The sequence below is a fragment of the Taudactylus pleione genome, unplaced genomic scaffold (assembly GCF_031769625.1).
Source record: "Taudactylus pleione unplaced genomic scaffold, aTauple2 ptg000124l, whole genome shotgun sequence".
In the NCBI taxonomy this organism is placed as follows: Eukaryota; Metazoa; Chordata; class Amphibia; order Anura; family Myobatrachidae; genus Taudactylus; species Taudactylus pleione.
Window position 1 is genome coordinate 450,405 of NW_028284526.1, and position 23,673 is coordinate 474,077.

A 23,673-nucleotide genomic window follows, 5' to 3' on the forward strand; every position below is an offset into this window, starting at 1 on the left:
TGCAGCTATATCTGTACTGTGCAGCTATATGTGTACTGAGCGGCCTCGCGCGGCTATATGTATACTGAGCGGCCTCATGCGGCTCTATGAGTACTGAGCGGCCTCGTGCAGCTATATGTGTACTGAGCGCCCTCGTGCGGCTATATGTGTACTGTGCAGCTATATGTGTACTGAGCAGCCTCGTGCAGCTCTATGTTTACTGAGCGGCCTCGTGCAGCTATATGTGTACTGAGCGGCCTCGTGCGGCTATATGTGTACTGAGCGCCCTCGTGCGGCTATATGTGTACTGAGCGGCCTCGTGCGGCTATATGTGTACTGAGCGACCTCGTGCAGCTCTATGTGTACTGAGCGGCCTCGTGCCGCTCTATGTGTACTGAGCGGCCTCGTGAAGCTTTATGTGTACTGAGCGGCCTCGTACAGCTATATGTGTACTGAGCGGCTATATGTGTACTGAGCGGCCTCGTACAGCTATATGTGTACTGAGCGGCCTCGTGCGGCTATATGTGTACTGAGCGGCCTCGTGCAGCTCTATGTGTACAGAGCGGCCTCGCGCAGCTCTATGTGTACTGAGCGGCCTCGTGCGGCTATATGTGTACTGAGCGGCCTCGTGCGGCTATATGTGTAATGAGCGGCCTCGTGCGGCTATATGTGTACTGAGCGGCCTCGTGCGGCTCTATGTGTACTGAGCGGCCTCGTGCGGCTATATGTGTACTGAGCGGCCTCGTACAGCTATATATGTACTGAGCGGCCTCGCGCAGCTCTATGTTTACTGAGCGGCCTCGTGCAGCTCTATGTGTACTGTGCGGCCTCGTGCAGCTATATGTGTACTGAGCGGCCTCGCGCAGCTCTATGTGTACTGAGCGGCCTCGTGCGGCTATATGTGTACTGAGCGGCCTCGCGCAGCTCTATGTGTACTGAGCGGCCTCGTGCGGCTATATGTGTACTGAGCGGCCTCGTACAGCTATATATGTACTGAGCGGCCTCGTGCGGCTATATGTGTACTGAGCGGCCTCGCGCAGCTCTATGTTTACTGAGCGGCCTCGTGCAGCTCTATGTGTACTGTGCGGCCTCGTGCAGCTATATGTGTACTGAGCGGCCTCGCGCAGCTCTATGTGTACTGAGCGGCCTCGTGCGGCTATATGTGTACTGAGCGGCCTCGTGCGGCTATATGTGTACTGAGCGGCCTCGTGCGGCTATATGTGTACTGAGCGGCCTGGTGCGGCTATATGTGTACTGAGCGGCCTCGTGCGGCTCTATGTGTACTGAGCGGCCTGGTGCAGCTATATGTGTACTGAGCGGCCTCGTGCTGCTATATGTGTACTGAGCGGCCTCGTGCCGCTATATGTGTACTGAGCGGCCTTGTGCGGCTATATGTGTACTGAGCGGCCTCGTGCGGCTATATGTGTACTGAGCGGCCTCGTGCAGCTCTATGTGTACTGAGCGGCCTCGCGCAGCTCTATGTGTACTGAGCGGCCTTGTACAGCTATATTATGTTATATAGTATCTATTATATATACTGAGCATGGTTATTTTATAGACATTGTTGCAGGTTGGAATTTTGAAACATTAGTCTGACAATTCCATAAGCTTTATCCCAGAATTGCTGTATCCTCTCTCTCCAAGTCCTAATGAGAGTTTAGAGAAAAGTTACACATACTTGTACTAAATGGTTATTTTTCTTCTTCTCTCTTTTCTGCAGAGTATTTAAGAAAGCAAGTCCAAATGGGAAGGTGAGTGACGCGTCTCATTACACCTGTGTATTGTCTGTAACTGTGATATAAACCCAGATGTCGGGGCAATAAAGAGAGAGGAATACGTCTGATGGGATCGTACCAGGGGCGTATCTATAATGGGTGGAAGGTGTGCGTTGCGTACGGGACCCTGGGTCCAGGGGATCCCACACACCGCACCCATGTAAAATATACTTACCTCTCCGTCGGCCCGCCGCTGGCAGCAGTGCTACAGAAATCACCGGGAAAATGCCCATCATGGCCATTTACCGGTGATTCGTGCATGCGCAGTACAGATGTCCTGGGAACACGGCGTGGGCACCATGTTCCTGGAGACCTGCACATGCACAGTATACTCTGACACATTGCCATAGTCTACTGCACTGCCGGAGCCCCCTCCTCCCTGCATCATACCATATAGAACCATAACAGAAAGAAATATGTCCACGCTCTGGGCCTGAAAGATCGCAATTGTAAAGCTGCACGCAGGCTATAGATATATGATGTATACACGCAGGCTATAGATATATGATGTATACACGCAGGCTATAGTTATATGATGTATACATGCAGGCTATAGATATATGATGTATGCACGCAGGCTATAGATATATGATGTATGCACGCAGGCTATAGATATATGATGTATACACGCAGGCTATAGATATATGATGTATACATGCAGGCTTTAGATATATGATGTATACATGCAGGCTATAGATATATGATGTATGCACGCAGGCTATAGATATATGATATATGCATGCAGGCTATAGATATATGATGTACAGTATGCACGCAGGCTATAGATATATGATGTATGCACGCAGGCTATAGATATATGATATATGCACGCAGGTTATAGATATGATGTACAGTATGCACGCAGGCTATAGATATATGATATATGTACATAGGCTATAGATATATGATGTACAGTATGCACGCAGGCTATAGATATATGATATATGCATGCAGGTTATAGATATATGATGTACAGTATGCACACAGGCTATAGATATATGATATATGCACGCAGGCTATAGATATATGATGTACAGTATGCACTCAGGCTATAGATATATGATGTACAGTATGCACGCAGGCTATAGATATATGATATATGCACGCAGGCTATAGATATATGATGTACAGTATGCACGCAGGCTATAGATATATGATATATGCACGCAGGCTATAGATATATGATGTACAGTATGCACGCAGGCTATAGATATGATATATGCACACAGGCTATAGATATATGATGTACAGTATGCACGCAGCCTATAGATATATGATATATGCACGCAGGCTATAGATATATGATGTACAGTATGCACGCAGGCTATAGATATGATATATGCACACAGGCTATAGATATATGATGTACAGTATGCACGCAAGCTATAGATATATAATATATGCACACAGCCTATAGATATATGATATATGCACGCAGGCTATAGATATATGATGTACAGTATGCACGCATGCTACAGATATATGATATATGCACGCAGGCTATAGATATATGATGTTCAGTATACATGCAGGCTATAGATATATGATATATGCACGCAGGCTATAGATATATGATGTTCAGTATGCACACAGGCTATAGATATATGATCTACAGTATGCACGCAAGCTATAGATATATGATATATGCACAGAGCCTATAGATATATGATGTACAGTATGCACGCAGGCTATAGATATATGATATATGCACGCAAGCTATAGACATATGATATATGCACAGAGTCTATAGATATATGATGTACAGTATGCACGCAGGCTATAGATATATGATATATGCACGCAGGCTATAGATATATGATATATGCACGCAGGCTATAGATATATGATGTACAGTATGCACGCAAGCTATAGATATATGATATATGCACACAGCCTATAGATATATGATGTAATGTATGCACGCAGGCTATAGATATATGATCTACAGTATGCACGCAAGCTATAGATATATGATATATGCACAGAGCCTATAGATATATGATGTACAGTATGCACGCAGGCTATAGATATATGATATATGCACGCAGGCTATAGATATATGATATATGCACGCAAGCTATAGATATATGATATATGCACAGAGCCTATAGATATATGATGTACAGTATGCACGCAGGCTATAGATATATGATATATGCACGCAGGCTATAGATATATGATATATGCACGCAGGCTATAGATATATGATGTTCAGTATGCACGCAGGCTATAGATATATGATGTATGCATGCAGGCTATAGATATATGATGTATGCACGCAGGGTATAGATATATGATGTACAGTATGCACGCAGGCTTCAGATATATGATATATGCACGCAGGCTATAGATATATGATGTTCAGTATGCACGCAGGTAGCTTTGCAATTGCGATCCTTGCAGATATGGTAATGCAGCAAGAGGCATCACGCCCCCTGTGCATTACTTATCCGAGCTGCGATGTCCAATCTGCGTACAGTACCATTGGCCGGCTGCGGTGACCCATGGGGTCCCACAGCCGGCCGCTGCAGTTGAGAGGAAGAGGCCAGGAAATCTCCCATCAGCCGATGGAGAACCTGGCCTCTTCCATCCCCCCCAATGACGGCGACATGCCTCAGTTATAGGAAACGGAGACCTTCACCGCCCCCTTCCCGCCCATAAAATGGCAGCAGACTGTCAATCACTGACAGTCTGCTGCCAGTCTGCGTGCGAGATCGCTTACCTATTATACACAGAACGGGTCTGGCTCCTGCAGATGGGGAACCTGCATTCAGCAGTGCACCAGGCCCTCAGTTTTACCCAAATTGTGCATGGTATCAACTGCATGTATACAAAACAGACAGACTGTTGTTACCGGCGCTAACAATAATATACTGAAAATCTGAGTGTCTTTAGCAAATAAAAACATTGCATCCCAATGTCACAGGCCTCCAATTCTCTGCCAGTCCCTACACTAGCATAAATGCCCAACACACCATTACATTGCAGCTAAGTACACTGACCGCTCCGGTACAGGGGGTACCCCCTTTACATTTGCTGGCACACAACTAGCCACCATCACTAAGCGTAACATTGAAGCTATCAACACTGCTTTCTGTTCTTCCCTCCTTGACTCACTTCTCTCCCCTATCCTCTCTTTCTCCTGCGCTGAACAAGCTGCTACCCTATACAATACCTCCCTTACTTCTGCTCTTGACTCTGTTGCTTCTGCGATCACTACTCACCCTCACAAATCCACACCTCAACCCTGGCATTCCAAATGCACCAGATACCTGCAAAAATGTTCACGAACCACCGAGCGACAGTGGAGAAGATCACGCTCTCAGGCAGATTTTCTCCATTTCAAATTCCTCCTGTCACCGTACAGTGCTGCCATTTCCCTCTATAAACAGTCATATTTCAAGAATCTCATCTCCTCCCAGTCCTCAAATCCCCAACGTCTCTTCACCACCTTCAACTTCCTCCTCCGCCAACCCCCTCCTCGCCTCCTCTCCTTTCTCTCTGCCATTGACTTTGCTACCTATTTTACATCTAAAATCGATTGCATACATCAGGACATCATATCCAACCAGTCCCCCAGCTCTCCACCTCCTCCTTTCCTGGATCTCCCCTCCCCATCCATTTTACCGACTCTGACGTCCTTCTCCTCTGTGACTGGAGATGAAGTTAAGGCCCTTATCCAGTCCTCCCTTCCACCTCTCCCCTCGACCCTATCCCCTCCAGCCTCCTCCACTACCTCTCTCCTTCTGCCTGCTCCCATGTTGCTCACCTCCTTAATCTCTCCGACTCTTCAGGCACTGTTCCTTCTGCATTCAAACATGCCCTTGTCTCTCCCATTCTTAAAAAAATCAACCCTTGATCCTAACATTCTCTCTAACTACCGACCCATCTCTCTCCTCCCTTTTGCCTCCAAACTCCTTGAGCGTATTGTTTACAACTGCCTCACCACATTTCTTTCCTCCCACTCCCTCCTTGACCCTTCTCCCTCTGGCTTCCGTTCTCTCCACTCCACTGAAACTGTCCTCTCGAAAGTCAGCAACGACCTCCTTGCTGCTAAATCCCAAGGCCACTACTCTCTGCTCATTCTCCTTGACCTCTCTGCTGCATTTGACTCTGTGGACCACCCTCCTGCTGCATATCCTTCACTCCCTTGGTCTACGTGACACTGCCCTCTCCTGGCTGTCATCCTACCTCTCTGACCGATCCTTCTCTGTTTCCTCTCATGATTCCTCCCCCCCACAGCCTCTTGCAGTGGGTGTTCCCCATGGTTCTGTTCTTGGACCTCTCCTATTCTCCCTCTATAAGACCTCTCTAGGTAAACTCATCCGCTCTTTTGACCTCCATTATCATCTCTATGCTGATGATACTCAGATCTACCTTTCTTCACCTGATCTTTCCCCCTCTCTACTGACTCGTATCTCTAACTGCCTCTCTGCTGTCTCTTCCTGGATGTCCCAGCGATTTCTCAAACTTAATATGTCTAAGACTGAGCTGATCGTCTTCCCACTCTCCCACATTACATCATGTCTCACTATTTCTTTATCAATAGATGGCATAACTATCTCATCTAGTCCCAAAGTGCGTTGTCTTGGAGTTATCCTGGACTCTTCCCTCTCCTTTAAACCACATATTCAGAACCTCTCACAGTCCTGTCATTTCCATCTCAAGAATATTTCCAAGATCAGACCCTATCTCACCCAGGATGCCACCAAAACACTCATACACTCACTGGTCATCTCCAGATTGGACTACTGTAACCTCCTCCTATCTGGCCTTCCCAAGTCCCATCTCTCTCCTCTCCAGTCTGTCCTTCAATGCTGCTGCTCGGCTCATCTTCCTCTCCAATCGCTCTACATCTGCCTCCCCTCTCCTACAAGCCCTCCACTGGCTCCCCTTCCCTTTCAGAACCCAATTCAAGGTTTTCACACTCACTTACAAAGCCCTCATCATTCCTCTCCCATTTACATCTCTGACCTCATCTCTCTTCACTCTTCTGTCCACCCTCTTCGTTCACTTAATACACACCACCTTTCATGCCATTTGATTACTTCCTCCCACTCCCGCCTCCAAGACTTTGCCCGCACTGCTCCCCACCTTGGGAACTCCCTCCCTCTCCCCATCAGACTCTGCACCTCTCTACAATCTTTCCAATGAGCTCTTAAGACCCACTACTTCATTAAAGCCTTCCAGGTCTCATCCTAACTTGCTGCTATATCTTCCTTCCTCCCTGCCTACCCCATCTGTGTCACTCCTGTTCGTCTGCCCCTCCCTCAAAGAATGTAAGCTCTTTCGAGCAGGGTCCTCTACCTTCTTGTGCTTATCTCTACTGTAATTTAATTTATCTCTTACTCTCCACTAGGGCAATCAACACCTGGCTGCTTATGTGGGTGTAAAGGTCGCTAATATAGCAATGTTTATTATACATTTCCATGTCCTGCATTGTATTGTACTGTATGTCACTGGTCACTTATTTGTTTATGTACTGTGTAAGACGCTGCGGAACACTTGTGGCGCCATATAAATAAATGATAATATAATAATAATATATAGCCTGGATTGGAAACAGCCATGATAGCACAAAGCAATACTGTGAAACAAAACAGCAAAGGAATATGCCTGCGCTCTGTGGGCCTGATTCAGCAAGGATTGCAACTGCGATTACGCACGCAATCGACCGATTGTTGTGTGCTGTGCATTGTATGCATCGCAGTGTGTGAACCGGTCACTGCAATCGGGACTGCGATCTCAGTGACTACACAGACCCAACGCTGATTGACAGGAAGTACAGTTTGGGGGTGGTGACGGGGGGTAGTCTGCAAAATGCAGGCGTGCCTGTGCGTATGAACGCCGTTGAATTATCTACAGCGATGCCATACACAGCCTCAGCTCTCACTGCGTACCGGAAGTTTAGCAATTTCTGAGTAAGGTCAGAGCTTGTGTAAGTGTGTGTGAGGCTGCGATGGTACTCACTGTTACCGATGGTTTCTCAGTCTTGCTAAGTATTACGGATGTGTGTAAGGTAAAGTGGGCATCCTTATAATCGCTATTACAATCCTTGCTGAATCAGGCCCTGTGTTACTTATATTGTATATGGTACCAGCACTTATATTGTATATGGTACCAGCTGTGTGGCAGTATTAATGCCATATAAAGTGGTGCTTGAAACTTTGTGACCCCTTCAGAATTTCCTAAAGTTCTGATGAAATTTGCTCTAAGAACTACCTCAGATCTTCATACAACCCAAGCACCACTGTATGTGTGCAAAACAGAAAGACTTGTGTTACTATTGCTAACAATTTATACTGCAAATCTGGGCAGTATACTATAGAAAGCATACATTAATATTTCTATTAATATTTTACACTACAAGCATTTTCTAGTCCCTTTTATGTGAATGCTAGCATTAACCCTTTGTTGCCAGGCACTTGTGCGATAGTTATAATACAGGGCCCAGTGCTGTTTTTTTTTTTTTTTTTTTACTATACATAAAAGTTTATTATTTTGTGTTTATATTCAGGGAAATTGTCTTTTTCTCATCATCAAGGAAAATATTTTGAAAAAATAAATAAAAATATTTGTGTTTCTTTCCTCCCTTGGCGACTATCATGGAAGAATTCAGCTCATGGAATATGCCCTTATTTAGCAATGTCTTCCCTTCACAGATGTGCTGAAGGTGTGCTCTGCACTGGAGGTTAGATCTAGGTTTAATATCGTACTGCTGCAGAGTTATCACCAGGGTAACCCTCTTTTGTTGAAGGAAAGGAAAAATAATCCCAATTATGGTCATGCACAGGGCAAGGGGTCTCAAGGGTCGTACAATAGTGATGACATAAAGGCCCTTAATAAATATAGATTTCACATTTCAATTTAGCTGTGAGTGCGGCAGATCCCCCCAAAATCTCCATGTTACCAGTGATGCTCCAATCACACAGCAGGCCTTCCCTGACACTAAGCAGTGTTGTCAGTGCCCCTCCCCTTAAAACAAAATGTGTGTAGCCATATTTTGGCACTCAGGTCATTTAGTGCGGTCAAAGCACAACCATGGAAACCGACCAGCTGCATTTTCTGCCAGTCCCAATTTACAGCGGACTGATCAGATGATAACAGGCTGGATCTGAATTATAATGTATTTTTGGGCTAATTGAGCCAAGTGGCGGTTGGACCGATTGATGATATTGGCATATTAAGGGTAAGGGTGGGTTCAGAGCATGTGGCCAGTAAAACTACATACAATAATATCATATAAGGAGCTTTGCACACAGTATATCTCTTACAATGTATTTCCAGGAAATACCCAACAAGGGGGCGGTAGAGCCAGGGTTGGTCTGGCCCACAGGGGTACAGGGAAAATTCCAGGTGGGCCCCACTGACTGAGGATATCATCATTTGTGACTGTGCACTCAAATTCAGTGGCATCACAAGGGGGGTGCTGGTCGCAAGCGGGTGTCACCCGCCGAGAGGTGACACCAAGTGCCGACTCCTCTTCAGTGACAGTAGCCGGATTCTGCACTGTAGCAATATGTGCAGCACCCAGCTCCTGACACAGCGAGGGAACCGGCACTGCACACAGAGCGGTCCCCGGGGGTAGTCCGCACCTCCGGACCCCCCAAAGTGATTACAACTGGGATTCGGGGCGCGAGGTCAAACCCTTCCCCATGAAGCCACGCCCCTACCAGCGAGGTCACGCCACTTTTTAGCGGCGTGCGGCTTAGCCACGTACATTACTCCCCGCACCGGGTGTCGCCACGGGAAGTGACGCCACTGCTCAAATTTTCGTACAATTTAATGCTTCCTGAGTGAATACATTTTCAGCTTGTTGCCATTGATATCCTCCAAGTTGTCCCCGTGTGACTTACCCATCGATAGTAAAAAGTGAGAAGTCCTATTCTATCAATGTACGTTACTTTCACACGTGGGCAAATTCCCGCCTGGAGCCAAGTACGAAAGGTTTTAACACCTTAGTTTAAATCTTCAGAGTCTTCATTTGTAACCTAAATATTTTTTTATTCATGGACGTGAATCAGTGCTGCGAATTCTTCGGCGAGGAAAGAGACATTTTTCCGAGCGCTGACAGTGGTTTCCATGGAAACTTTAGCTTAGTAAAAAAATGTTTTAGCCCTAAAAAAGCTTTGAGAACAGAATAGCAAGTTCATAGGGGTGAAGACACTTGTATATGTCACACTGTGTTAGCTGGAGAGCGCAGGAACATATACTGAGACAGCGTCAGCGTGACAGCGCGGGGAGGAATTTATCATATTACAGAAGACGCAGGTCAGTAGTTTCCTGTTGGGGTGTTAGAGCTGCGTTCTTCGCTTTTTCTGGGTAACATGTACACGGACTGCATTATACATGATAACTTGGATGAAGTACGGATGGAATGGAGCTGGAGGTACAGTGTGCCGTGGGCGCACAATAAGTGGGTATCAGCAATGGCGTCAGTAAGCAGGGCTCAGCACATTGCTTCCGCCATGATTAGGCGATCATAACCATCCTTATCCCGGTTATCTCAATGTCGGTAACACAGAGCTTCCACTAACCAACTTTGCGCCCTGGCCATGATTTTAGCTGGTGCCCCTTAAATTGCAGCCGATCCCACCACCAAGCATTGCGTTCATGCGCTCACACAGAAACTACTACACAGCTTTATGTCTTTGAGGTTTTTAATTTAAAAAAAAACAGGTTCTAAATAATACACAAAACACAGAACTATAACTATAATATAAATATCACAGTTCAGAAAAATATGGCTGGCACTGATGTGGCTGCGCTGCTGGGAGAGGTCGCGTGGTCTGCGGGCAGCTTCTCTATCTCCTCACTGGCGGCTGTCACTGATGTGGCTACACTGCTGACGGAGGTTATGTGGTCTGCGGGCAGCTTCTCTATCTCCTCACTGGCGGCTGTCACTGATGTGGCTATGCTGCTGGGAGAGGTCGCGTTGTCTGCCGGCAGCTTCTCTATCTCCTCACTGGCGGCTGTCACTGATGTGGCTATGCTGCTGGGAGAGGTCGCGTGGTCTGCGGGCAGCTTCTCTATCTCCTCACTGGTGGCTGTCACTGATGTGGCTACGCTGCTGGGAGAGGTTGCGTGGTCTGCGGGCAGCTTCTCTATCTCCTCACTGGCGGCTGTCACTGATGTGGCTACGCTGCTGACGGAGGTCGTGTGGTCTGCGGGCAGCTTCTCTATCTCCTCACTGGCGGCTGGCGCTGATGTGGCTATGCTGCTGGCGGAGGTCGCGTGGTCTGCGGGCAGCTTCTCTATCTCCCATTGTTTTCTTTCTCTAATCTTCTATTGTTAGTGAAGCATCCAGATCCACATTGTAGGGGCAGCTAGACCAGATTGCATAGGATTTATAACCCACTATAATTCATTTGTTTTAAATAGTTTTTAGCGCCCACTTTATATCTATATATTTTTTACTTTGTAGCTTCTCTATCTGTCTCCTCACTGACGGTGACGTGGTGGAAAGATGCATGATGGAGCCAAAGGCAGTGACGTCTGCCAGCAGCGGAGCTGCATTCAGTCCTCCTTTACTATTGTGATAAAGCCCCAAAAAGCTCTGACTGTAGCTGAGAGGTCACGTCTGCTGGCGTGTGACTGAGGAACTAATGACGTAACCTTGTGGTCAACCATGGATAGCTCTAAAAGCTGAACTGTTGGGGAGCCTTGAGGACCGCGTTTGGGAACCTCTCCTGTATATATAAGCAGTATAGTTATACACAGGCTTGCCTACCCTCCCGATTTGGCCGGAAGCCTCCCGATTTTCGGGTGCCACTCCCGGACCCCCAGAAAGGCAGGCAAGCCTCCCGACATTCCCCAACCCTCCCGACCTCACCCCAGAATCCACTAGAAATCCCCATAGCGGGGGGGGGGGGCGGTGACGCGTGTCGCGCTGAATCGTGTCATCGTGGCCCCCGCCCATGCTTCACAGTGCCGAAAATAACGGCATTGTGAATAGGGGGTGGGGCCACAATTACGCAATCGCGTGGCCCCGCCCCCAGCTCCGCCCCAGCATGTCACATCTGGCCGGACACGCCCCCCGCTGTTAGCCGACAATCGGCTCCCTCCCGGAAGGAGGGGGCTGATTGTCGGCATGTATGGTTATACACAGGCCTTTTAAATTATAGTCCCTTTAAAACATCAAGCAGACTCGCCGGAAAGTAGCCGAAGCCTGCATCGCGCAGGCTATTAAAATTGACCCCATAGACACTCGTGCGTACATACATATACACACATACATATACACTCATGTACATGCATATAGATACCTACCATCATGAGAGACGCACATTTGGGTCAGAGCGCTGGGGCCTAAGAACATCTTCCCATCTCCTAAGAACACCCATTCATTACCACTCACACCTGCCTCTGGTAAGCACTCCCAATTGTCCCTCAATCTGGGCAAAAGTAATTTTATTGGGCTCTGTCTTGTCCCTATCAGCACCGGGGAGAGGTACGCTTATATGTTATGTGGACCATAATTCTCTACTCTCCCATATATTCCCAGTAGACAACCAAATTTGAAGTTTACCCGGCTCCTGGTATAGTGGTCAAATCTTCTGCATCTCACCCACCCCTCCTGTATACGGTATCACAGCATTACGTTGCAAGGGCGGGTCCTAGGGATGGCTTGGCCCCCCCCCCAATGAATATCCGAAGGTTCTCCACCATCGATGGCAGAGAGGCAACAATTATTTCCCTGGTGCAGGGAGCATGGAGCTTAGCCCCAAATCCCCGCCTTGCCACTTAGCTAGGACCCTTTCCCTGATTGGCGCCCTTCCATATCCATCAATGGGTCAATTCATCAATGGGTTCATGCTATTGATGTTAGACACCGATTATAAAGACCAGCGATGGTTAACCATCCGATTACCATCCCTAGCACACTTAGGATGGGGGCCAAGTAATGTATAAGGACACACTCAGTACGTGGCTTCCTGCTCTCGTGGCACTGTTCTGAGTCAGCATCAGATGCGGGAGGGGGAGTTCTGCCCTACTAAGGCTCCAGTAACATGCCACAAACCTCACCGATGTCACTAGCTGGTATTGAATTCATACACTAGTAACTCAGGAGCTGATTCAGAGCCACTCGGTCGATGCGATCGCTCGCACGATGTGTATGCAAATTGCGTAGGCAGGGCAACCACACAGCAATGCATTAGCACGCCCAGTATTTCTTAGAGAGCGATCACATAGTGTATGCAGACGCCCACCAGCCTGTCCTAAGATGCCCACTTGTGCACGTCATGTCCAGGAAGTGTATGCAACCATCGGTACATCGGGTAACATCAGATGCGATCGCAGCGCTTGAGGTTGACCATACCCTGACGCAAGCACTGCGAGCTCTTCAGTGTATAAACCAGCCAGGTGACGTGTACTATGACGCTGTCCTATAATTACACTTACCTCTAACACGCCGCTGAGATGCTCAGGCACGCCTGCGTTTGCACCTCCACTCCCGCGTTTTTAATGGCCAGACCCTGTTACCTCCTACAAACGGCTTCTCCTGTCGCTCACTCTGCTGGGCTGTCTATGTGCAGCGAGCGAGTGCATTGTGACCTTTCGCTAAGATATACGCACGCGCACAATACATACACAATGCATACCATCAGCAGCAGCGAGAGTATGCATCTTAGCGAGCGGGTCTGAATGAGCTCCACAGCCCACTAAGTTTAACTGTATATTGCTAAACTGTACCGTCGCCGACATACAGTGAGACGGTTGAACTATAGTACAGTATGTGTGAATAGGGTGCGTTCCAATAGCTATTGGTTTAGCCCACAGAAGGCTGTCTGCGCTGCCCTTTAACCTGCTTTCAGCCAGCGCTAAACCAGCAAAAACAGCGGCAACCCATCACCAGGGAATTGTGGGTAGAAAATATGCAAATGACCACCTTTCACTTGGAAGAGCTCTAATTAAATGCTGCAGCCACTGCAATTTTTAATTGCTTTTTATCTGACCACATCCAAATGAATAAAATATTAACTGTTTCTGACAGATCCTCGGCCTGCGCTCTAGCTGGGCGAAGTAACCTCGGAGCTCGGTTGTCACGCTGAAGAGTAAAACTATGATTGATTGTGAAATCTGCGTTTACCCACCAGGTTGTCTGACACAATTATGGCGTGAGGGAACCCGCAGAATATATGGAGATGTCAGTTACATGGCAGTGTTACGGTCGCGGCCTAATCGATCAATACGTGGGGGCTATTTGCTTTCTCTTTTTATGCAGTCAGGTCTCATAGGGGTATGCAGGACAAAAATACAACTCTGAGAGCATAGCAGGTGGGCGATGCTGGCACGGTACGGGCACCACAAACTCAATACGCAGGAGTTACAGAAAACATTAGAGGGCATGCTCGCCAGCAGTAATGATGCCCAGGGAATCCGGTGAGACTGTAATATATCGTAAGAACCACCATGTATAAACTTTCGGGAAACATTAGGTATGAATGGTGGGGGAAGGGTGGGTGGAGGAGGGAGGGGGCCATGGATATGAGAACCAGCAAGCCGACAGGTGAGGTAAGGAATAAACGCTGAACTGCTCCTATAGAGCACAGCAGATAAGACTGTGGGCATCGCATTATGGGCCTAATTCAGACCCGATCACGAGCGAAGGACGCTCGCAAGCGGGTTGATGTTGGCCGAATGCGCATGCGCACGATGGAGGGAGCTCCGTCGTGCGCATGCGCGAGTCCCGAATAACGACGGCAAAGGGGGCGTGCTGTCGATGGTGACTGACAGCACGCCCCCTTTGGTGGGCGTGCCGGGGGCGTGGCTGCCAGACGGAGGCGTTCCCATGGGAACGCCTACCGTTTGAGTTCGGCCCCACTGACATCAATAATGATGTCAGTGGGAGTGATTTTGGCTCTGATAGAGCCAAAATCACTCCAGGGCTTGTGGCAGCGAGACCCTACCGCAGCGTCTTGTCGCAAGCCCGATGGTCGCGATGGTCTTGACCATCGCGACTATCAACATGGACGCTCGCTATAGCTGTGGGTGGTAACCCACAGCTATGCGAGCGTCCATGAGGCCGCTCCAAAAACAGGTAGGAGGGCCCTGATCCATAGGGCTCTGGTCAGAGCATTCGGCTCTGAATCAGGCCCTATGGATGCCCGTCACTCCGCCAATGATCGCATGCATACCTGTGTTTAGTGATGCTGTATGCATGATCATTTTGGCAAAGGACACCTCTTCCTATAAGACCTGTCCTTTGCGGTGTCGGGACTTCTGGGATTATGACCCAGGAGTCCCTCTGCGCATGTGCGAGTCACGGGGGACCCTGGGAGGGATCTTATTGGATCCCTCTGGGGTAAGTTTCCCGATAAGAAGTCTATAGGCTTCTTTTGAGCATCACCATCTCTTGATGGCGTTTCCTATCGAGTCCAAGCTGCTTGGTGCATATGGAAAATGCAGTCAAACCTCCGAAAACGGCATTTTCTGAGGTGTAACTGCATTTTTCATCATAGTGCATCTCGCCCAATGTCTCATGTCCAAGAAGTAATACATGCTTGCAGACTTTTCCTGGAATAGTGGAGGTCTCCTTAATGTCCTGGAGAGCCTAGCAATCTCCCAGAGACTGGGCTGGACGGGCTCAGCATGGTCATGACATCATCACAGGGCGTGCGTGCAGCGTTACAGGGCGTGTGTGCAGCGTTACAGGGCGTGTGCTGCGTTACAGGGCGTGGGTGCAGCGTTACAGGACGTGCGTGCAGCATTACAGGGCGTGCGTGCAGCGTTACAGGGCGTGCGTGCAGCCTTACAGGGCGTGCGTGCAGCGTTACAGGGCGTGCGTGCTGCGTTACAGGGCGTGCGTGCAGCGTTACAGGGCGTGCGTGCAGCGTTGCAGGGCGTGCGTGCAGCGTTGCAGGGCGTGCGTGCAGCCTTGCAGGGCGTGCGTGCTGCGTTACAGGGCGTGCGTGCAGCGTTACAGGGCGTGTGTGCAGCGTTACAGGGCGTGTGTGCTGCGTTACAGGGCGTGTGTGCAGCGTTACAGGGCGTGTGTGCTGCGTTACAGGGCGTGTGTGCAGCGTAACAGGGCGTGTGTGCTGCGTTACAGGGCGTGTGTGCTGCGTTACAGGGTGTGTGTGTTGCGTTACAGAAGCCTCGGCTGCTGTACTGTATAAGTAAAGAAAATTATCTTGTGTCATTTGCTGTAATAAATTTCTTTTGATGACTGAGATCAGTTCTGTAAATAACTTGCAAGCGGCAAAGATGAAACACATTGAAATGCGCCGCAGTACGCTGGAGGAGAACTGGCGAATAGCATGTTTGAAAGCAAGAGAAATGGCAGATAAGGGCGCCCGGCTGTGATGTGAGGACATTCCGTCAGTCTGAGGAAAGATTAGGGAGGAAGTGCTTCAGATGTAAATCTGAGGCAGAAGCTTTCAAAATTCAGTGGTTTCAGGTACCCACAGGAATAGCAGCCATTACAGTGACCTGTACACAGGAATAGCAGCCATTACAGTGACCTGTACACAGGAATAGCAGCCATTACAGTGACCTGTACACAGGAATAGCAGACATTACAGTGCCCTGTACACAGGAATAGCAGACACTACAGTGCCCTGTGTACAGGAATAGCAGCCATTAGAGTGCCCTGTACACAGGAATAGCAGCCATTACAGTGCCCTGTACACAAGAATAGCAGCCATTACAGTGACCTGTACACAGGAATAGCAGCCATTACAGTGCCCTGTACACAGGAATAGCAGCCATTACAGGGCCCTGTACACAGGAATAGCAGCCATTACAGTGCCCTGTACACAGGAATAGCAGCCATTACAGTAACCTGTACACAGGAATAGCAGCCATTACAGTGCCCTGTACACAGGAATAGCAACCATTACAGTGACCTGTACACAGGAATAGCAGCCATTACAGTGACCTGTACACAGGAATAGCAGACACTATAGTGCCCTGTGTACAGGAATAGCAGCCATTAGAGTGCCCTGTACACAGGAATAGCAGCCATTACAGTGCCCTGTACACAGGAATAGCAGCCATTACAGTGACCTGTACACAGGAATAGCAGCCATTACAGTGCTCTGTACACAGGAATAGCAGCCATTACAGTGACCTGTACACAGGAATAGCAGCCATTACAGTGCCCTGTACACAGGAATAGCAACCATTACAGTGACCTGTACACAGGAATAGCAGCCATTACAGTGACCTGTACACAGGATTAGCAGCCATTACAGTGACCTGTACACAGGAATAGCAGACATTACAGTGCCCTGTACACAGGAATAACAGACACTACAGTGCCCTGTGTACAGGAATAGCAGCCATTAGAGTGCCCTGTACACAGGAATAGCAGACATTACAGTGCCCTGTATACAGGAATAGCAGACATTACAGTGACCTGTACACAGGAATAACAGCCATTAGAGTGCCCTGTACACAGGAATAGCAGCCATTACAGTGCCCTGTACACAGGAATAGCAGCCATTACAGTAACCTGTACACAGGAATAGCAGCCATTACAGTGCCCTGTACACAGGAATAGCAACCATTACAGTGACCTGTACACAGGAATAGCAGCCATTACAGTGACCTGTACACAGGAATAGCAGACACTATAGTGCCCTGTGTACAGGAATAGCAGCCATTAGAGTGCCCTGTACACAGGAATAGCAGCCATTACAGTGCCCTGTACACAGGAATAGCAGCCATTACAGTGACCTGTACACAGGAATAGCAGCCATTACAGTGCTCTGTACACAGGAATAGCAGCCATTACAGTGACCTGTACACAGGAATAGCAGCCATTACAGTGCCCTGTACACAGGAATAGCAACCATTACAGTGACCTGTACACAGGAATAGCAGCCATTACAGTGACCTGTACACAGGATTAGCAGCCATTACAGTGACCTGTACACAGGAATAGCAGACATTACAGTGCCCTGTACACAGGAATAACAGACACTACAGTGCCCTGTGTACAGGAATAGCAGCCATTAGAGTGCCCTGTACACAGGAATAGCAGACATTACAGTGCCCTGTATACAGGAATAGCAGACATTACAGTGACCTGTACACAGGAATAACAGCCATTAGAGTGCCCTGTACACAGGAATAGCAGCCATTACAGTGACCTGAACACAGGAATAGCAGCCATTACAGTGCCCTGTACACAGGAATAGCAGCCATTACAGTGCCCTGTACACAGGAATAGCAGCCATTACAGTGATTTGTACACAGGAATAGCAGCCATTACAGTGCCCTGTACACAGTGGCAGCAGCCATTATGTGAGAAGAAACCAGGTACAGCCCATCAACGCACTGGCATACCGCCCACCTGCCCCGATCCAGGCGGGTCTGCACTCCGCACCAGTGTATCAGGGGTGTTTTTAAAGGAGGAGAGGTGGGCTAAGGGCAGTTCAGGAATTTGGAAAGTAAGGTGCATGACCACGCATCCTCCACGTGTGCACGCAATCACAAAATGGCGGCACACGCACAGTGTACACGTTCCCAAATGATAACACTTGTGAGGCATTCACTAGGTACTAATGACATCATTATAGAACCGTAAAACATTTTATTTATGAAGAAACAAGATATGACTGGCGACCCCCTCCCCCAATTCATCACTACAGAGTCTGACACCCTCCTGGATCCCGCTCTATTTTGTTCTAAAATGGGGGGGGGGGCTTGATGAGGTGATTGTAAATTTTCTGCCTATCGTCAGGCATCTATTTTTTGGGTGATTTCTGCAAATTTCAAGTATTCACTGGATGTAGCTCCGACGCCCTCCAAAGGGGCTGCAAATCAGTACAGAGCTGGGCCTGGTGGGTAACTCAGTCGTCTGAAGGCATTAGTGCATAGAGGCCTATGGGCTATTCCTAAGACGATTTTTGCTGTAGAGAGATGCGCACTTCAGATCTCTCCCTGCCGGCCATCACTGACCCATGCGGATCTGTACCAGGGCAAAAAGTGATAGCGCAATCCAGGTCTCTGCTTACAGCTCTTCACGTTTCACTCTGAGAATGTACTTGATAATAACACAGTCCATTTGCATTAAATATGTGGAATGTGATAAATAGGGCCTCTAGGGGTCTATGGCCCTGATTCAGAGCCGGACGCTATTTGCAAAAAAGGGGTGGCTATTCAAATGAACCGTTCGCTCATTGCGGTCTGTTCACGCCTATAAGTCTGAACGAGTGACCAAAACTTGCGGTTGTAATTTTGAAAAAGACGCCCCCTGGCCGCTCGCACCATACGTCATGTCCGCTATTTATTTGATTAATCGAGTACATCGAACAGCGTATGAACTGCTCGCTATTCTTGTGGCTGGTTTTTCCTACCGCTACATTGCGAGCAGTTCTGGCTTTAAAACAACCAAGTGACGTGGTTGATGACGCTGCTGTATTAATTATGCACACCCTTAAAACGCCCGTTTTGACCTTTAAGCACGTCTGCGTTCTGATCTCCACTCCCCGTTTTCAAGCACCTTCCCCTGTTACCACCCTCATACGCCTCCTCCTGTCACTCAAAATAGCAGGCATTCGCTATATAGTGAACAAACGTTTTTCGGCCGCACTGACTGGTTCGCGCATGAGTATTACAATCCGTACGCATGCGCAGATGTGCGAACATCGCTCGGAACGAGTGAACGGCCGCTTACGAGCGGCTCTGAATGAGACCCAATGTACTAAGCTTTGGGTGGCAATAAAGTGCGGCATACATGATGCATCGCTGCCTTCTATTAGGCAACGCCCACCGCATCCACGCCCCGGGATGCATCGCATTTCAGGACTTGGTGCATATGAGAAATGCGGTCGAACCCCCGAAAATGGTAAAGTCCAGGGATGTTAGAAGTTCTGTGACAGTAAAAGCATGAGGCTACAGGCTGAGGTGACTTATAATATCCCATGCCGTAAGGGGAGCATTATTCCTTATAATACACAGGTTTTCCCAATGAACTCTGAAGTGATGACATCAGCCCTTGCTGATTATTATAAGCGATGACATCAGAACTCAGGGCTTATGCCGTCCGGCGTGTGAAAACATTCTGAGCATTGCTTATACTGCGTGGTGATGTTTACAGACCACTTTCATGCTTTATGTAATTATCCGGCAGATCTGCTGATAGAGTCAGCCATTAAACAGATTACATGCGAATCAGCACCGTGTCTGTACACAGCGGCCATTGACAGTCTCCGCGGGACGCTGTGTCCTGAGGAATATTTCCGTGGTGCCTAGTAGCTGCCTCGGATTTCTATTAATACTATAGTTACAGTCCTAATACCAAGTGTTATACTGTCCTATAAGGTCAAAGTGACAATAAGGGGTATATCATAGCAACCAATCAGATTTAACTTTTCATTTATCCAGCACCTTTTAGAAAATAATAGCTAGAATCTGTTGTGCAACACCCCCACTTCTGCAAACCCACACATTAGTGAATGACTATACAGTACCCCTAATAGTCTTTTATGAAATGCAAAGCTGCTTCTCTCTCAGCGTAAGATGTTGGAGGGGGCCCGTGTTCACTCCCCGTCCGGGGCCCCCTCCTCTCTCCTTGGTCAGCCATCAGCGAGTTGACAGCAGCAGTAGACTCTGGGCACTAGTCTGTGCCTACTGTGCACCCGCAGGACACCGAGAAAATGGCACGGTAGCCATTTTCCCGGTGATTTCCCACTGCACATGTGCAAAACGCCGGGAAAATGGCCGCCGCTGCCATTTGCGGCATTTTGTGTAGTGTTACTCTGTGGGACTTCGGAAAGGCAAGTATGAAAAAAAAAAAGGATGGGTGCAGGGTGTGCGGTGCAGGCCCCCCTGGACCCAGGGGCCCGTGTGCACCGCACACCCATTATAAATACACCCCTGGTTCAACCTCTATCTCTTAAAGACACCCACATCTGTGTATTTACATTTTATTATTATCTATACAATAATCAACGGCAGTGTGGGACTTGGGCATGAAGGTCCACCAGGGAAAGCAATGGGAGGGGCCCATGGTGCCACCACAGAGGCTTGGCCAACCATTACAGAGGACATAGGCCGCAGACCACATGGATACTACAGTGCATGGAATGTTCATCCATGTTCCTGCTCTACCAGGTAACTGACCCTCCTGGGGGAGATGTACTAAGCTCTGGAGAGGATAAACAACCAGCCATTCAGCTCCTGTCATGTTACAGGCTGTGTTTGAAAAAGGACAGTTAGGAGCTGATTGGTTGGTAGTTTATCACTCTCCAATTTATCACTTTCCACAGCTTAGTACAATGTATAATTCGAGTGCACTGTCTGAAACCTGATAGGAAAAGGAGTTGGGGCTCCCAGGCAGAGGGCCCATTGGGGCTTTCCCCTGTACTCCTGTGGGCCAGTCCGACCCTGATCAACGGGGACCTCTCCTGTCTCCGTTATACACAGCGACGCTCCCCCTGTAAACAAAGTAGATGGGACAGACCAGGAGTGGGTTGAACCCATCACAGGATAAGTATAGCAGAGGTGGGGCGAGGTTTGAGGCTGCGGTGACTCGGCATATATCAGGTCCATATTACTTGTTGCTAATAATGAAAGTTTTTTTTTCTTTTTTTCTCCCTAAATACTGCCCATTTTACTGTATTTTGTGTCTGTATTTAATAACGAGAGTGAGGGAATTTTTGTACTGTATTATAAGCGGCACTTTTGTGTGTATGCAGCATACTGTATTGTACTGTACCTGAGACTCTTCAATTTAAGGGAGTCCAGATGGTGACAGTAGGCCACTCCCAGTTCTTCTCTGTTTTGTGATGTGGTCAGGGCAAGGCTTCAATGATGTGATTCATGGCACCAGAGCCGTAACTAGACATTTTGGTGCCCTGTGCCAGAAAGAGCATTGGCACCCCCCTCCCCTATTTTTCAAATAGGGACACAAGACGCGCATCCCAAAAAGGGCCATGGCCTCATGGGGAAGGGCCAGGGAAGAGATAGGGGAGGCCAGGAGATGCTGGGGATAAATAGGGACATAATATAGTGCACCTGAGAGAGGGCCATGGCCTCATGGGGAAAGGTCAGGGAAGAGATAGGGGAGGCCAGGAGATGCTGGGGATAAATAGGGACAATATAGTGCACCTGAGAGAGGGCCATGGCCTCATGAGGAAGGGCCAGGGAAGAGATAGGGGAGGCCAGGAGATGCTGGGGATAAATAGGGGCATAATATAGCGCACCTGAGAGAGGGCCATGGCCTCATGGGGAAGGGCCAGGGAAGAGATAGGGGAGGGCAGGAGATGCTGGGGATAAATAGGGACATAATATAGTGCACCTGAGAGAGGGCCATGGCCTCATGGGGAAGGGCCAGGGAAGAGATAGGGGAGGCCAGGAGATGCTGGGGATAAATAGGGACATAATATAGTGCACCTGAGAGAGGGCCATGGCCTCATGGGGAAGGGCCAGGGAAGAGATAGGGGAGGCCAGGAGATGCTGGGGATAAATAGGGACATAATATAGTGCACCTGAGAGAGGGCCATGGCCTCATGGGGAAGGGCCAGGGAAGAGATAGGGGAGGCCAGGAGATGCTGGGGATAAATAGGGACATAATATAGTGCACCTGAGAGAGGGCCATGGCCTCATGGGGAAGGGCCAGGGAAGAGATAGGAGAGGCCAGGAGATGCTGGGGATAAATAGGGACATAATATAGTGCACCTGAGAGAGAGCCATGGCCTCATGGGGAAGGGCCAGGGAAGATATAGGGGAGGCCAGGAGATGCTGGGGATAAAATATGAGATATGGTAAGAACTTACCCTTGTTATCTCTATTTCTACGAAGTCCATAGGGTTCCACAGGATACCTTGGGGTATAGGTGTGACGTCAGTCGCAGGGCACCAAAGAGTTAAGCTTTCAGCCTCCCAGGATGCACTAGGTCCCCCTCCTATACCCCGCCCCCGGGCCAAGGCACCTCAGTTAGTTACCAAGCCATAGGCCGGAGGAGGAGAAGGAAGAGAGAGAACAAAGATCTGGACACATACAAGAATCACATTCTCACCAGAGGGAGACGGAAAACCGGTGACCAGAGCAAAGCCCATCTGCAGCACAGGTGCGACAGGGCGGGAGTCCTGTGGAACCCTATGGACTTCGTAGAAATAGAGATAACAAGGGTAAGTTCTTACCATATCTCATATTTTCTACTTCAGGGTCCATAGGGTATCCACAGGATACCTTGGGGATGTCCCAAAGCAGTATCCTTTAAGGGTGGGGACGCTCCTGTGCAGAAAGGAGAATCCGCCGCCCGAAGGAAGCATCCTGAGAGGCGAAGGTGTCAAACCTGTAATACCTCACGAAGGTATGGACAGAAGACCACGTAGCAGCCTTGCAGATCTGAACTGCCGAGGCACCACGTCGAGCTGCCCACGAAGGACCCACAGACCTAGTGGAATGAGCCTTCAGAGAAGGAGGGACCGGTAGGCCTTCATGAAGATAAGCTTCAGAAATAGCCATACGGATCCAGGCTGCCAAAGTTTGCTTTGAAGCAGGCCAACCCTTTTTACAGAAGCCATAGAGGACAACAAAGCGTCCGACTTCCTAAACGAAGAAGTGCGGTCAACATAAGTCCTTAAGGCCCGCACAACATCCAAAGAGGCCTCACCCACGGAAAGACCCGGTGAGTTAAAGGCCGGAACAACTATTTCCTCGTTAACATGAAACTGGGAAACAACTTTGGGAAGAAACTCGGGCCGAGTGCGGAGCACTGCCCTGTTCCCATGAAAAACCAAGAAAGGGGGTCTACAAGAAAGAGCCCCTAACTCAGAAACACGTCTGGCTGAAGCAACGGCCAGAAGGAAAACAGTCTTAGCTGTTAGCCATTTAATATCCACTGAGCCCAGTGGTTCAAACGGCGGTCCTTGGAGAGCCCTCAGGACCACAGCCAAATCCCAAGGCGCCACAGGTGGAACAAAGGGCGGCTGAATACGGAGAACACCTTGCATAAAGGTGC

The 23,673-nt window shown here is 48.7% G+C and overlaps 1 protein-coding gene across 3 annotated transcripts in view; it reads left to right on the forward strand.

The window, feature by feature from the left end:
- Positions 1-23,673, forward strand: part of ARRB1 (arrestin beta 1) — a 344,855-nt gene that overhangs the window by 253,151 nt on the left and 68,031 nt on the right. For all 3 annotated transcript variants that reach the window (XM_088472470.1, XM_088472468.1, XM_088472469.1), the window contains exon 2: positions 1,700-1,730. In XM_088472470.1, the coding sequence (XP_088328596.1) occupies positions 1,700-1,730 (31 nt within the window). The remainder of the gene's footprint in view (positions 1-1,699; positions 1,731-23,673) is intronic.